Here is a 13,583-nt window from a genome sequence, read left to right as displayed (position 1 = left end):
AGAAGTGACTACTAAATGCACCTTCTGCATAAACACAAAGCAACATAAAAGATATCAGTAAATTATATACTATTGAACAACTAGTTATAAAATGCATATTGATTTAGACTTAATAATCCACGTGTATTTGCTCCTACCATGCCACTGCGTATGACAGCATGGTCTTAATTAGCCAGACTGTTCAGCCTACATATCTTATCCCAACTTCCTGCTGACATACTAGTAAAATTCTAGCCTCACAAGTCAAAATTCCAGCCAAGCTTTGCTTTCATTCCTCTCTCATGTGGTAACTTCACAGACCTACAAACACAATTACAGTCCTCAACAATCTGTTGAGCTGTCAAGCCAATAAGCATGCCAAACTGTCTTATTTTCTTAAATATTTATTTCAGTTGCCAGCATATTGTTAATGTGACACTGCCATTGCTACCACTTTTCTTACAAAGAATAGTTTGTACTTGTAGTAAAAAGTCTAGCAAAGCCATAGGAGACCCACATTATCTGTGTACATTCCAAATGGACCTCCTCAAAAATTACACTTGTATTTTTTAACCTAATAATTTCCCACTGTTTATTTTAGATGTGTCTGCATCCAGGAAAAAAATAACTTTTGCTTTAAAGAAAGGTATAATTATTACCTCTCGGGAGGCAGGTCTGTATCCATAACCAGCTGGTAAATTTTTATCTTCCTCACAGCCTTTGGCTCCTGGACTAAAGTGCAACTCTACATGGAAACGTTCTTCTGAAGAAAGTTCCTGAAGAAAATGATAAATAGATTTACACTTTAATATATAGCTTAGCATTACTTATTTCTGAAGACATTCATCCCTGAAGACATTCATCCATTTTAAATACCTTGTTTGGATCCTCATAAAGCATGATAACAATCTGTGTCATGTAATTGAGTTCATTGACAACATTTAAATAATCCATAGCTCTTTTCCATTGTTCATCTTTTGATTCCTTATGAAGAGAAAAAAAAAAAAACAGCATCTTGACAAATAAAAACTAGCAATTTTCTTTAGAAAGACTGATGACTTCCATTTTCTCCTATTTACATGGCGTTTACTTTCACAGAAGCAGTATAAAGCTCTTTATAGCTAACAAAAAACCTGAGACAACTAGAAAAAGTGAAGCAAAATTACTCATTAAATGAATGGAAAGTGGAGATCAGAACTTTTCGCATTTTATTTTAGTGTATCTTTCATGTTATTTTGTTAATAACGATATATGCTCTGTAGACAGAAGCACCATTTTATATTCTCCTGACGAGAATCTTGGACTCTGCTATAAACTTGCTTCAAATAGTATATCATGGGAAACGTTTCTAGGTATCTTTATAGCAGTTAAACAGACAAAGAGTACTTCTAAAGTATAGCAGAAGAATAAGCATCATATTCTGAATTATTTAAAGTGAATATTCACCTTTTTCAAGCTCTAAAACAAAGGTCCATTAATTATGAAAAAAACAAACTACAGGTGTATCTGCTGTAGCATGTTACAGAGGTCTAGGATTAAAAATGCTTTTTGGACCAATGAGTTTACTCATCTGTCACCAGAAGCAAGTACATATATGCAGCTATTTCAAAAAATATTACTTTAATCATGTCGTCTCAGAAACATCTATGTAGACTCTGTGGTGCTACACTGTCCTCTCTCCATGAGCTCAGCTGGTTAACTGGTGAATCTGAAGAGCTTGTTATTTTGGTCTTTGGTTTCAAAGCCAATCAGATGGAGAATAAAGCAGCACCTTCAAAGTATTCTACAACAGTATGGTAAAGAAAGACAGTCCACTGAACAGTAGGAACTTTGCACTACAAGAGCATTCTTGAAGCCAGGTAGAAAGGTCTTGACAATATTCCAGTAATCAAAAATAAGCCAATCCAAAAGTCAATTCAGAGAAGCCTGAATTAGATAATTTGAACAGAAAAGAGTTGGTGACAACAGAAGACAAAAAAATGATTATCTTCCCTTTGCAAACCCCTTTGAGACCATAACATATATAGCTGAATACACCAACAGAACTCAATTTAAAGGAGCATGCTGTTTTCCAATGACCACCCTAGGAGTTCGAAATTTGTCTCTGCATATAAAACAAGAAATCAAATGTTTAAAAAAGTATTATAATTTCCAAAGCCACTTTAGAAAATTAAGCTTTCAACTAATACAGCTTTAGTAAAAGTTGTTTATTTTGGTTCCTCATAAAATATCACAGCTTTCACAGAAAAAGTGTTCAACTTACATCACATAAGGCACCATAACGAAGGGTGGACAACAGGGAATGGACATGACTTTCACTGGTGAAATACAGTCGTGTACGAACATGGCGTTCAGGGGACATAACACCCCTGGAGTAACTTAAAAGAAAAAGAAATCTAATTAGACCATAATGAGATGTAACCCTATTTTAGAAATAGCTGTCAACCAATAAATGAGTCATATGTTTTACATTATTCTGAACTAGTAAGACGTTTCAAGTATGAAAGCTATGGAGTATCTCCAGTAAGTCTAACAGAAATTAATGTAACCATATAAAAAAATTAAGACTTACAGAGGGTGAAGCTTATTTACAGTATCATCATCTTGAGTTCTCTGAAGGTCAGAACGGATTTTTCTAACTAGAGGAGTGCAGTAACCTTTGGCAATCTCTAGTTTCTCAGCCTTAGAAATACCATATTCCTGCGTAAGAAGGAATTGACTTTTAAAAATCAGTTAAAGATCAAAGCATCTTCTAATTCAAGGCTTGTATATTAAATTTAATTAGCCATCTATTACTTTTCTCTGGCTGCAAACTGTTTTGTTTAACCTTATTATTATAATCAAACACTGACCTCCCCCTTCAAGTAAGAGAGGGTTTGCCTTTTTCCTGTTTGAGATAACATCGAAAATCGTTTCTTCATGCACAGGATGTTACAATATAATTTCATATTCTGTAGCCTACACCATTTAGAGCTAATCTGAATTTATCAGTCTGCAGTACATGGAAATTTAACTTGTCTATACCTAGCCTTAAATTCTGTGAAACTTAAGGTGTTTTTATCAGGGAGTTTTTATCAGGGAGTGTTAGCACTTTGAAGCAGCAGAAAGGTCCTTTAAAATTTCAGTTGCTTAAGGCAAGGGAAGTTAGATAGACTATGATTCAGCATCAATTGCAGAGAGCCTGAAAACGAAGTTGTTAAAAGCAGCAAGAATGAAATTAAATGTGATTTAAGAATATACAGTTGATCATGTGGGCTCCACTTAAATCTGTAAAGAATGGCTGTGATGAGACAATTCACCTTAATACGCTGCAGTAGCAGTATAAACTGCCAGAAAAAAATCACTCTGAACACACTTCAGTGAATGCTGAAACAAAATCTTTCTTAAACAAAACAATCTGCTTCCTAGCAGAAAATAAGACGTGAAGTTAAAGGGACCTTCAATAGAAAATACAAAGCAGACATCTTTCACACAGTTTGATAAAGCATTAATTCTGCAATCCACTCCATAACTGAAAATATTTACCTGAGGGATCACAATGTCAGCTAAAGCCTTTGAAAGCCTGTATAATTCCATTGTGTTTTCCAGTTTTAAGGAGCCGTTGTGCTGCACATCATACTTTATACAGTCGTAAATATCAGGAATTTTGCTAATGTCGTATCTTCCATTCTTTGTTTTGAAATCTTTTTCTAGCTTGGCCCATCTGCGCAGCATCAGTTCTAATGTTTCACTGTGGTACAGCTGAATATCTAGATAAATACATATCTCACGTAAGTAATCAGCAGCATCCAAATAACAAGAGAAAAAATTAATTACATGGTAGTAACTGCTGAAAACAATTTTTATATATAAAATAGTATATTAAAAGTATATATTTATATATATAAGTATATATAAATTTTATATATTATATATATTTTACTATTAATTATTATTTTATTTATTAGCATTTTATTATTATATATATTTATATGTATTATATATAAAAGTATATATATTTATATATAAAAAGTGTATTAAAAGAGAAAATAAACTAACTATACTATTTCCAATAAGAGGGAACAGATGTGCATATGGTTAATTTTACTGGTGAAAACATCTAGCCACATCCAGACAGCAGAAAGCTTCCTTGCAAAACTGCACCACTCACCCTTTAGACAAAGCTACAGCACCAAGAATAAAGTGTCCTGCAGCACTGGTCATGTAATAAATGTGTCAAAAGCAAAAGCCAAGAGACTGGTAGACAGGTTGGATTATCTCATTCACAAGACAGGAGACTGGAGCAGTGATACTATCTATGCAAGACACTTGCATGCCTCAACCTCAGAACAACAGCTATTTGCATTGCAACACACTGCAAAGAAGATTGATAGCAAATATTCCAGTATTTAGTTAGTACCAAAAAAGCACTGTGGCCAGTTCCAGCTCTAGTTTTCCTGTATTGTTGGTTCACCACCATTAATACAGAGTATCTTTCTATGCAATACTACTATGCATATTGCCTTTCTTTCCATGGACTGCTGCATTTCAAATAATTATGTCAAGAATTTCTGTAAATGTTTGAGAACTAACCTGAACTTCTGAACACCACAAAGAGTGGTGTTCCTGCAATATGACCATGTGTTTCTCCTGTTTTTTACTTTAACATTATACATAGTGAATCAGACTGAAAATCCATATGCCATTGTTGAATGAAGTTCAGCTAAAAGCTAGTTTACTGCAGAAGGGCTATATTATAACTCTCTCAAATGCAAACAAGAGAAACTAAATACGGCTACAAAAATGTTTAAATACCTGCAGACTTTGGATCTTCCATTCTTTGCCTAATCTGAGAAGTCAAGCTCTGGATCAAGGAGTAGACCTTGTCACATGTCTTTACAGGATTTTTAATAACCTGCATTGATTTTATCAATGAGATGCTTCCAGATGGAGTAAGCTGCAATTTGAGATAAACACAAACTGATCAGATTCGAAAGAACGATAGAAATAAGATGGAATGTACTAAAGATTCCAAGAATCGGGCGAAAGGTATTCAGGTAGGTTGTTAGTAATTTTTGAAACAATTTCTCAATGATTTACACCCTTTGAGGAATTAAGAAAGAAAAATATATTGAAAGGTAATAGAATTTACTACAGATTCAAAGATGACAAATTCATAGAGTAACCACTTCCATATAATAAACATGAGCAGTTTCAGGAGTTCCTAAAACCCTCCTTTGTTTCAAGATATGAAAATTCGAAGGATGTTTAAGATCTGTATATACTTAGCAATCTTCCATAACTTTCGTTCAAGTAACTGTTGCATTTAAAAAACTTACCATAACTTTTATAAGAAACGTTATAGTTAGGCTACATGCCTCACAAAACACATCTTTCTCTATAGAGCACCCTTCTTAATATAACTGGAAGGAAGAACCAGGTACTTGGAAAAAAAAAATGATTCTTTCTGGTTTAGGTTTTTGTTTCTACGGGTCTGCAGCACACAAACACAGTCAAAAAAACCATTTAAGTGCATATATATTACAAGATGTCCTTCAGACCTGACTTAAACATAGAAACTGTAGAAGTTATGCATTATCACCATTAAGTTGGTGTCAGTATGGTGTCAGCCTATGTCCATGTACATAAGCCTTAGCCTCATTTTTTCAGAAAAGATCTACATAAACCAAAGTAGGAAAAAAACATTAAAAATAATTTAGCTATATAATATACATACGTATTTGCACTTTCCCCACAGTTTCCTCAAATGCATGGGATAATCTGGAAATAGAAAACTTCTACTCGCTACTTAATAGTAAGCAGTTCCTACCTTCCTATCATGACAAAGTATATCAATAAGAATAGTGCTCTGGCACAGAAAAAGAAAAAGGCATATTGTTTTTTCAAAGTGCAGGTAAGTGGAAAAAAAAACAGAAAAGATAGTATCACTTTTTAATCTCAAAGGTTAGTTACTTTCATAAAAGAATTTCAGAAGACTATTTTAGAAGAGAATGATATATAGTTTCAGTCACTTTTCAAATCCCCTTTATAGTGGAAAGAAAGGTGCTAATAAAGAAAAAGAAATCTTTGAAACCTCGAACACTCTCTTTTCTCATAGTACTGCTGAATCCATTTTATGCAGTGATTTGGATGATTCTTTTAATCTACATGCTTAACTAAGTCCACATAGAGTAAATGTGTAATTAGTAAAATTATTTTTCAATAATTTGCTCTCAACACCTGTTAGAAAACATCAGCTTAATCTTAAACTTAAGAGATAACATTTGAGGGCTTGTTTTTTTACCTGTTATACCAGACAGGGTAAAGGCAATTGAAAGAGAAAAAAAAGCTTCTTAACTATAACAAATAGTACTTACATTTTAAACCATGAACAATTATGCGTCTTTTTGTACTACGTCAGCATTTTCTTTCACTGATTAGGAAGTATTCTACTGCTTTTCTGTATTTTAGTATTCTTCTAGTCAGTAAAAAGGCCTTGTAGGATGTAGGTAGTACATTTTGTAATATTACATACAGTCAAATTTACAATTAGAAAAAAAAGTATAATCTTTTGCATAATCAAAAAAAATAATCAAACAGTGAAGATGATTTACTAATGTAGTCCCTACCAACAAGTATATTCCTATTTCAAAGTCTGTAACTATTCTGATTACTCAAATTACAAGACAACCAGAAATACCTAATACCACAATTGCTACAGCTTCCTTTTTAGTTCAAAACTATTTGCAAACACATAAATGATTTTTCAAAATAGATACATAAAATTATTGTTTGTTAACTTAATACAAGTATTTGCTTGTCTACTTATTTCATTTCATTGAAAACTAATCATATTCTAACCTTATCATAGTCGTCAGCTGTAAATTCTCTGTCCCTCTGGAGAATTTCATGGAGCCTTGCTTTAACACGATGCTGACAGCTGCTTAAAGAATCACTGTCACTGTCCAACAGACCATTCATGTTAGCACTTTTTACCATCTGGACAAGAATAGGAGTCAGTTCACCCTCTAAGGCCAGTAGACCCTGAAGCAAATGATATAGTTAATCAGACAAACATGAGAAAGTAACAGTATCTTAAAAACAAACGATCAAAAACCCACTCAAAATACTAATTTAAATTCAAGATTGTATCATTTGCTTATGTACAAGACTTGGCGTGGAAACAACCCTCAAAGCACTGCCTTGATATGTAGGATTACTACAATCCATGCAACAGTGATGCTGACCTGCCATACAGCAGATCCCCATCATGAGCTCAAGTAATCCTGGCATCTCAGAAGTGCCAACAGTGCTCCTGTGAGGCCACAGTTGTTCAGGCATTGGGTTGCAGGGAGTGCATGGTGCCTCTCCCTCAGGCTGGAAAGCAATAGTGGCCTGACTTGTGGGGGACATGGTCAGGGTCAGGTGCTGAGTTACCAGAGGAAGGCACTATGGGAAGAGACGGAATAGCATCTGGGAAGACAAACTGGACACACACAATATCTTTGCAGAGATCCTACAAAGCCCAAACCCTGTGTGGCATGGAACAACATTCAAAGAGTATAGTTGAACTACAGGTGGATGGAGACTTCCAAAATGGAGGCGGCTAGAAACTTTTGTGACTCTTCTGGCTACTGAAGGGTTCTGGGATAAGAAAGGAAATGGAGTGATGTCTCCTCAATCCTCTGATTGAGGAGAAAGCAGGACAGATAGATAAAATAACAATCATAGAATGGTTTAGGTTGGAAGTGACCTTAAAGCTCATCTAGTTCCAACCCCTTTGACATGGACAGGGTATACCTTCCACTAGAATCAAGCTGCTCAACACCCCATCCAATCTGGCTTTGGTTGGATGGGGCATCCACTACTTCTCTCGGCAACCTGTTCCAGTGCCTGTACAACAACACATGCAGGATGGAAACAAACAGGAAAAGAAATTCTGAACACTTGCAAAGGTTTAATTTTGCAAAGATGTTAGAGATGTGGCAGAATAGCTCACATGCATGGATCTCTGCTATAGCTACAGGCCGGGAAGGCAAGGAGGAAGAACTGGGTTCTATATAAAGGAGTGGCTTGACCACTGAGAGCTTTACTTTGGAATCTGTAACAAGAAAGCTGAGATGTTATGGGTAAGGATCAAAAGATCGTGCAAGAACATGGTGGGCCTCTGCTACAGACCACCCAACTAAAAGCAGAAAATAGATGAAGCCTTCTTAAGAAAAGTGAAGAATGTCTCCTGATTGCAGGTCCTGTTTTATATTGGGGCCTCTAATCCTGGATACCTCAATGCATGGGCAATATTGCAGGTGACAGGTGTTCCAGATACTGGAGATAATTCAGGACAATTCTGTGACATAGGATACTGATGAACTATCTAGCTGAGGCATTCTCCTCAACCTGTTTCTCAGATGTATCAGCAATGTGAAAGTCAATGGTTGCTTTGGTAATAGAAACCATGATATTGTGACAGATCCTTAGAGGATAAACAATTTTATTAGAAGCCATTCAGATGAGGAGACTTAAGCTCGTTCACACAATCCCATGGAAGAGTGTCCTGAAGGGCAAAGGTGCCCAGGACAGCTGCCTCTAAGGACAACCTCCTCAAAACACAAAAGCAGTGCATTCTGACATATGGAAAGTCATATAGAAGGTCAGCATGGATTAAAAGGGAACACACAGAAGGTGAAGAAGTTAGGGATGGGTTACCTGGGAGGAAAAAAAAAAAAAAAAAAGATTACTTGAGAATGAAGGAGTGGGATTAAAAACCTGGAGAGGCCATCCATCTTTGGAACTATTCAGAACTTGACTAGACACAGTCACGAGCAACCTCATTCAAGCTGATGCTGTTCTGTGTGGAGTTGGACTATAAGAACTACAGAGGCTTCTTCTAACTTAAACCACTCTAACACTCTGAATTATTATTGAAAATCATTCACCTAAGGAAGTCTTTATGTAAAGCTTGCACTGTCTGAGTTCTCTCACACAATTCAAAATCCGTATCACTGCAAGAAGGAAGTGAATCAATTATTAAGAAGTATTACAAATGCAAAAGGCTATTTGGAAGGAGCAGCAAAAGAGGAATTTGCCTAGAGCATGAGGAGGGGTAAAGGAACACTTTGGCAAACATTATAGATGTAGGAAGTTTTTCTAAACATTTTTCTATTACTAATTGCTTTAAATTCTTGTTTGTACTCAAAAAAACAAAAGTTCCTATTTCTTAAATCTCACCACAAAGTGTTTATTTCACACCAAAAATAATAATAAAAAATTTAATTACCTATGATACACAAAGTTGTGGTATTGCCACTACGTGTTACTTCCTCAGTAGCTATTTTGACAGGCCAAAAATTATAAAGTATCCTTGTAACAACTTTTAAAGGAATTATTTCTATTAATACCAAAAAATCACATTAGTCTATAGTTTTTACAAATTCCCATTTAAAAATTTCCAAAGTAGTTTATTATGTCCACATTTCTGATGGTTTTCAAACCCTCTCATTTCCTCTGTAAAGTTACAAATCAGTAAGAGAAAGATGGTCTCAATGTAAATATTGCTTTTTGAACTCCAGATCTTTTGATCCAAGTCACTGAAGTGACTGAAAATTGCACTTTTTGCTCATGGAAAATGAATACATTAACTCAAATCAGTTATAATGCTTTTACTCATCACATACAAAATTTTTCAAGAAACTGACAAAATTTCAGGATAATTTCAGGAAGTAAGCACTAAACAAATAAGCAAGGTACAAACAAAAAATGTTTCTCTACTATGGAGGTGATTACTGAAAAGGACTAAAGCATATTGCTCCAGTTCTTTAATGAAACCCTGTAAGCAACTGCTCAAAGAATTCTAATGCCTGGCACATTAATTGGAAACTTTTCCACCTATCACTAAACTATCTTTGAGAGCAAGTTTCTTTGGAAACACAGCCTCTGTGAACTATAACAACCCATAAATCTCCACCAAGTTTTAGAAGAAAAAAGTTTGAGACTTATCAGCTTTTTTTTTTTTTTTTTTTTAAACTGGAAGCTCACAATTTAACATGGTACCTTTGCAAAAGCTGCTGCAGTCATCTGAACTCGTCCCTCATCAGAGGCGTAGATTTTGAGATCGTGCCGATAAGTGCTATGTAATCTAAGTAAACCACATCCAGGAAATCCAGCATAATCTCCTACCAAACAAACAGATTGCTCAAACTCTCATTTTACACTTTATTATCCTCAAAAGGGATCTATGCCAATCAACACTTTTTTTTTTTGTTTTCTTTTTACCTTGTCCACCTGGATACATACACCTGAAAGCCCTTCCAAGCTCCTCTGCTTGAACCCTGCCTGCAGGGGTCAGTTCTCCTCCCCATTTTAGAACCAGAAGCAGGGATGGCTCATTTCTTCTATTATCTAATTGTACACAAAGAGAGGAGTTTAGTAGCAAAATATATTATAATTCCTTTCTTTTTTTGTCAAATAAGCAAAAATACCGGGACTACAAAGGGCTGCAGTAAATGACCTCTTCTGTATTAGGAACCTTTAATAGTTGTCTAAAATTAAAAAAATACTGAACTAGAGGATTAAACAGGTACTTAAACAGCAAAACCTGAAGTAGTTAAATTAGACAGAAAACATAAGTGAAAAATATTAAATAATAAATCCAAAACAAATATGAAATCAAGTCAGAAAATTAGAACAAATTGGATGTTAAATAACGAGTTATTACAGTCAACGAATACAGATTGAGGACCAGAAAATTCTTAGAAACATTTTAAAGTCAGCAGTAAACGATGAGTGGGATTTCCCCAACTTTCCCCCAAAGACACCATGTTTGATGAATCACTAAACCTGCCTAACCCCTACTTTTCTGTCACAGAAAAGCAATGTTGGAATACAAATTTACCTCATAAGTCTGTGTGCAATTCAGTAGATTAAGAGACTGGTAAGTAATTACCATCAATACAAACATCCATTTAAATCAACATATTGGTTCTTAACATCAAGACGTATTATACCACTTGTCCTTTACTATGTAAATACACATGATATTAAGTTAACATTCATAGAAGTAATACTACACCTTCCTCTTCACTGGAAGTCTTTGGGCAACCATGAGGAAGATATGTTAATTGAACTTTGCGATTTATGCCTGAAAAATGCCCATACCTGAAGAAGGAACAAGAAGTGAGAGAGGAAAATGAAGAGTAAAAAAAACCACAACACTTTAAGTGTTTTCATGTACAAATCTAAACCTACTATGCTCCTGTAAACAGGATATCATAAAACTACACTGGTCTTTGATTTAAGTGTTTGACCACCTTTTAGCAAAGCAGTCTTAAAACAAACCGTATTCAACAAGCATGGAACGACTACAGAAATATCAAGCATTCTGGGATGAAACATTTACAAATATTATTATACAATACTTGTTCTCACCACATTGAACATAAAACTGAAAAAAAAAAAAACCACTGCCTATGCATTTGCAGGTTGCATGAATAGTTTATCTGTTTAATTGTTTTTCAGATTCATAACTACATGGGCTACCAGTATCTAGAATGTGATCTGGCAGTGCAGATGGCCACTGCTTTACTAGCCAAGGAAGTTCTCAAACAGAACTCAGTATCTTCATAAATTTCAAGAACAATTGTATTTGTCCCAATTTCTAAAAATTATCTGCTACCATTTAGAGTTCTGAGATCCCAACTCTATCAATCCTTGAAGACTTTTCCTCTTCTATTAAATATTTCAGACTTCATATACAAAATCATATTTGGAATCCTCCAAATTTGTTGTAAGTAGACAGTATACACAGTAAAAGCCTGCTACAGGCTCCAGACTTCATGCACTGCCAAGAGGCAGACCCTATACCCAGGTACCTATGCAAAAAAAAATAAAATTTGAGAGCAAAGAAACTAGTCCTTTCATGTAGGTAGTATACTGAGACACTAGGAAGATAGATAAACTGATTGTTTAAACAACAAATTCCATTAAAAATATACGGGGAAAACAGGAGCTCTGGTCTCCTTCAAGATGTCCTAATGCATGACATTCTTTCTTGCCCTTTCATGACAACCCAAGTGCTTCAATTAATATATCATTATGTATTTGATAACCACTAAAAATGAAGCAGTAACTGTGAAACAGGACTAACAGCAACACACATAGCATCTTGCTATACAGCCTGCAAATTAGACACTTACATTTCTAACACAGTCTTCAGCTGTTCAAGCTTTGCTTTACTTTCTTCAATTTCCGAATCATTGTTTTGCCCAAGTTCTACAAGGAGTTGCCTGGCTATGTCAAGCACTTCCTAAAGAAAGCAAATAAAGAACTAACTTAAAATAATATTCTAGTTATAAAACACCAAAGCAAGAAAATAAAGACATACTTGCCTGCAACTGTTTTGGTTTTTTCAGTTTTAGTTTTCCAGATTTATATCCATCACATTTTTCAAAGAGATCAAAAAATCTTTAGGAGAAAGAACATTGATTAAAAAACACATTTAATAAGTTAAAATATTACTTGAACAAGTGGCTTTTAAACTTAAAGCAGCCTGAAATTAACAACTTTATTTGAAAAGCATGTTAAAAATCTGAAGTCCAGAGCTCAAGCCAACCTTTATTCAAAACCCATTTCTCAAGAATATCTTCAACATATTAGAGAAAGTTGAGTACAAAAAACATTTTCTTATTCACTTACTAATTGATAAGAAAGGGAATAAATTCTATATATCAAATGGCATAATATTTGAATATACAGCTATGTGTATTCTTAGCCTTCAAGAATAATCCTCAACAGAAGTAGAAAATATAAAAAAATGAGCAGTAATACACCCTTACTGCAAGTTTCTGTGAACACGTGACTCTAGTCCCAACACAAATAAGTATGTTTTATTGAAACTGCACCTATTTCTAGACACTTTATGAATGCTAATTTAAAGATAGTATCAACCAGAAATAAACACTAATAAAACTTTGACAAAAGACAAAAAGGTGGTGGAGTAAGTTAACAGTTGACACGAGAACAGTAAGATAAAGAGAAAGCCAGAAGTCATAGTCAAATGGTGAAACAGAAATATTCTCTTCTGATTATGAATAAAGACATTTATAGAGATAAATGCATGTTCATTAAAATCACACAGGGCTGTTTACAAGGCACAGAATGTGATGAAGGAAGTCTGCACAATTCATTTGGCAGTCTTATTAGAAAGAGATGCATGATTGTTAATTAGCTGGAAAGACATCAGTTACATTAAAAGAGAAAAAAATGAACAAAAAATAACTCCTGATGTAATTTCTGCTTAAATTCATTGCTTGCACATCCCCAAGAAATGAGCTTTACTCTAAATTCAAACTATTTTTTTAAATCAAAATTCAACTTACTTCTGATGTTTTACTTCCATTTTCATTTTTTGTTTTGGTGTTCGGTCCCCATGACGTATTACAGCAATAACACATCTAAGCTCCATCCTAAAATTTTAAAGGAGTTATATTTCACAATTCTATATGTGAGTAGTTTTTATTTATTATTAAAACCACCAAGAATCAAACAAAATTGTCATTATCTGGCACAACTACAGGAGTGACAGAAGGATATGCAAGAATATAAGGTTAACTGAAAATGACGTGAAGTAT

The 13,583-nt window shown here is 34.5% G+C and overlaps 1 protein-coding gene across 13 annotated transcripts in view; it reads right to left on the bottom strand.

Moving 5' to 3' along the window:
- PPIP5K2 (diphosphoinositol pentakisphosphate kinase 2) overlaps nucleotides 1-13,583 on the bottom strand; it is a 52,454-nt gene that overhangs the window by 15,745 nt on the left and 23,126 nt on the right. For 12 of the 13 annotated variants that reach the window (XR_014576821.1, XM_083817882.1, XM_083817876.1 and 9 more), the window contains 13 exons: nucleotides 13,332-13,418; nucleotides 12,338-12,417; nucleotides 12,150-12,255; nucleotides 11,027-11,112; nucleotides 10,231-10,356; nucleotides 10,009-10,130; nucleotides 6,820-7,002; nucleotides 4,774-4,915; nucleotides 3,505-3,728; nucleotides 2,552-2,679; nucleotides 2,243-2,357; nucleotides 856-963; nucleotides 639-755 (listed from right to left, as the gene is read on the bottom strand). Coding sequence is in view for 12 of the 13 variants with exons in the window: in XM_083817882.1 (XP_083674008.1) it covers nucleotides 639-755; nucleotides 856-963; nucleotides 2,243-2,357; nucleotides 2,552-2,679; nucleotides 3,505-3,728; nucleotides 4,774-4,915; nucleotides 6,820-7,002; nucleotides 10,009-10,130; nucleotides 10,231-10,356; nucleotides 11,027-11,112; nucleotides 12,150-12,255; nucleotides 12,338-12,417; nucleotides 13,332-13,418 (1,624 nt within the window). In the remaining variant the exon portion in view is untranslated. Of the gene's footprint in view, nucleotides 1-638; nucleotides 756-855; nucleotides 964-2,242; nucleotides 2,358-2,551; nucleotides 2,680-3,504; nucleotides 3,729-4,773; nucleotides 4,916-6,819; nucleotides 7,003-10,008; nucleotides 10,131-10,230; nucleotides 10,357-11,026; nucleotides 11,113-12,149; nucleotides 12,260-12,337; nucleotides 12,418-13,331; nucleotides 13,419-13,583 lie in introns of all 13 variants that reach the window. The other variant, XM_083817883.1, reaches the window with a different exon arrangement.

Source organism: Anser anser (assembly GCF_964211835.1).
Source record: "Anser anser genome assembly, chromosome: Z".
NCBI lineage: Eukaryota > Metazoa > Chordata > Aves > Anseriformes > Anatidae > Anser > Anser anser.
This window is presented reverse-complemented; position numbering and strand designations above follow the sequence as displayed.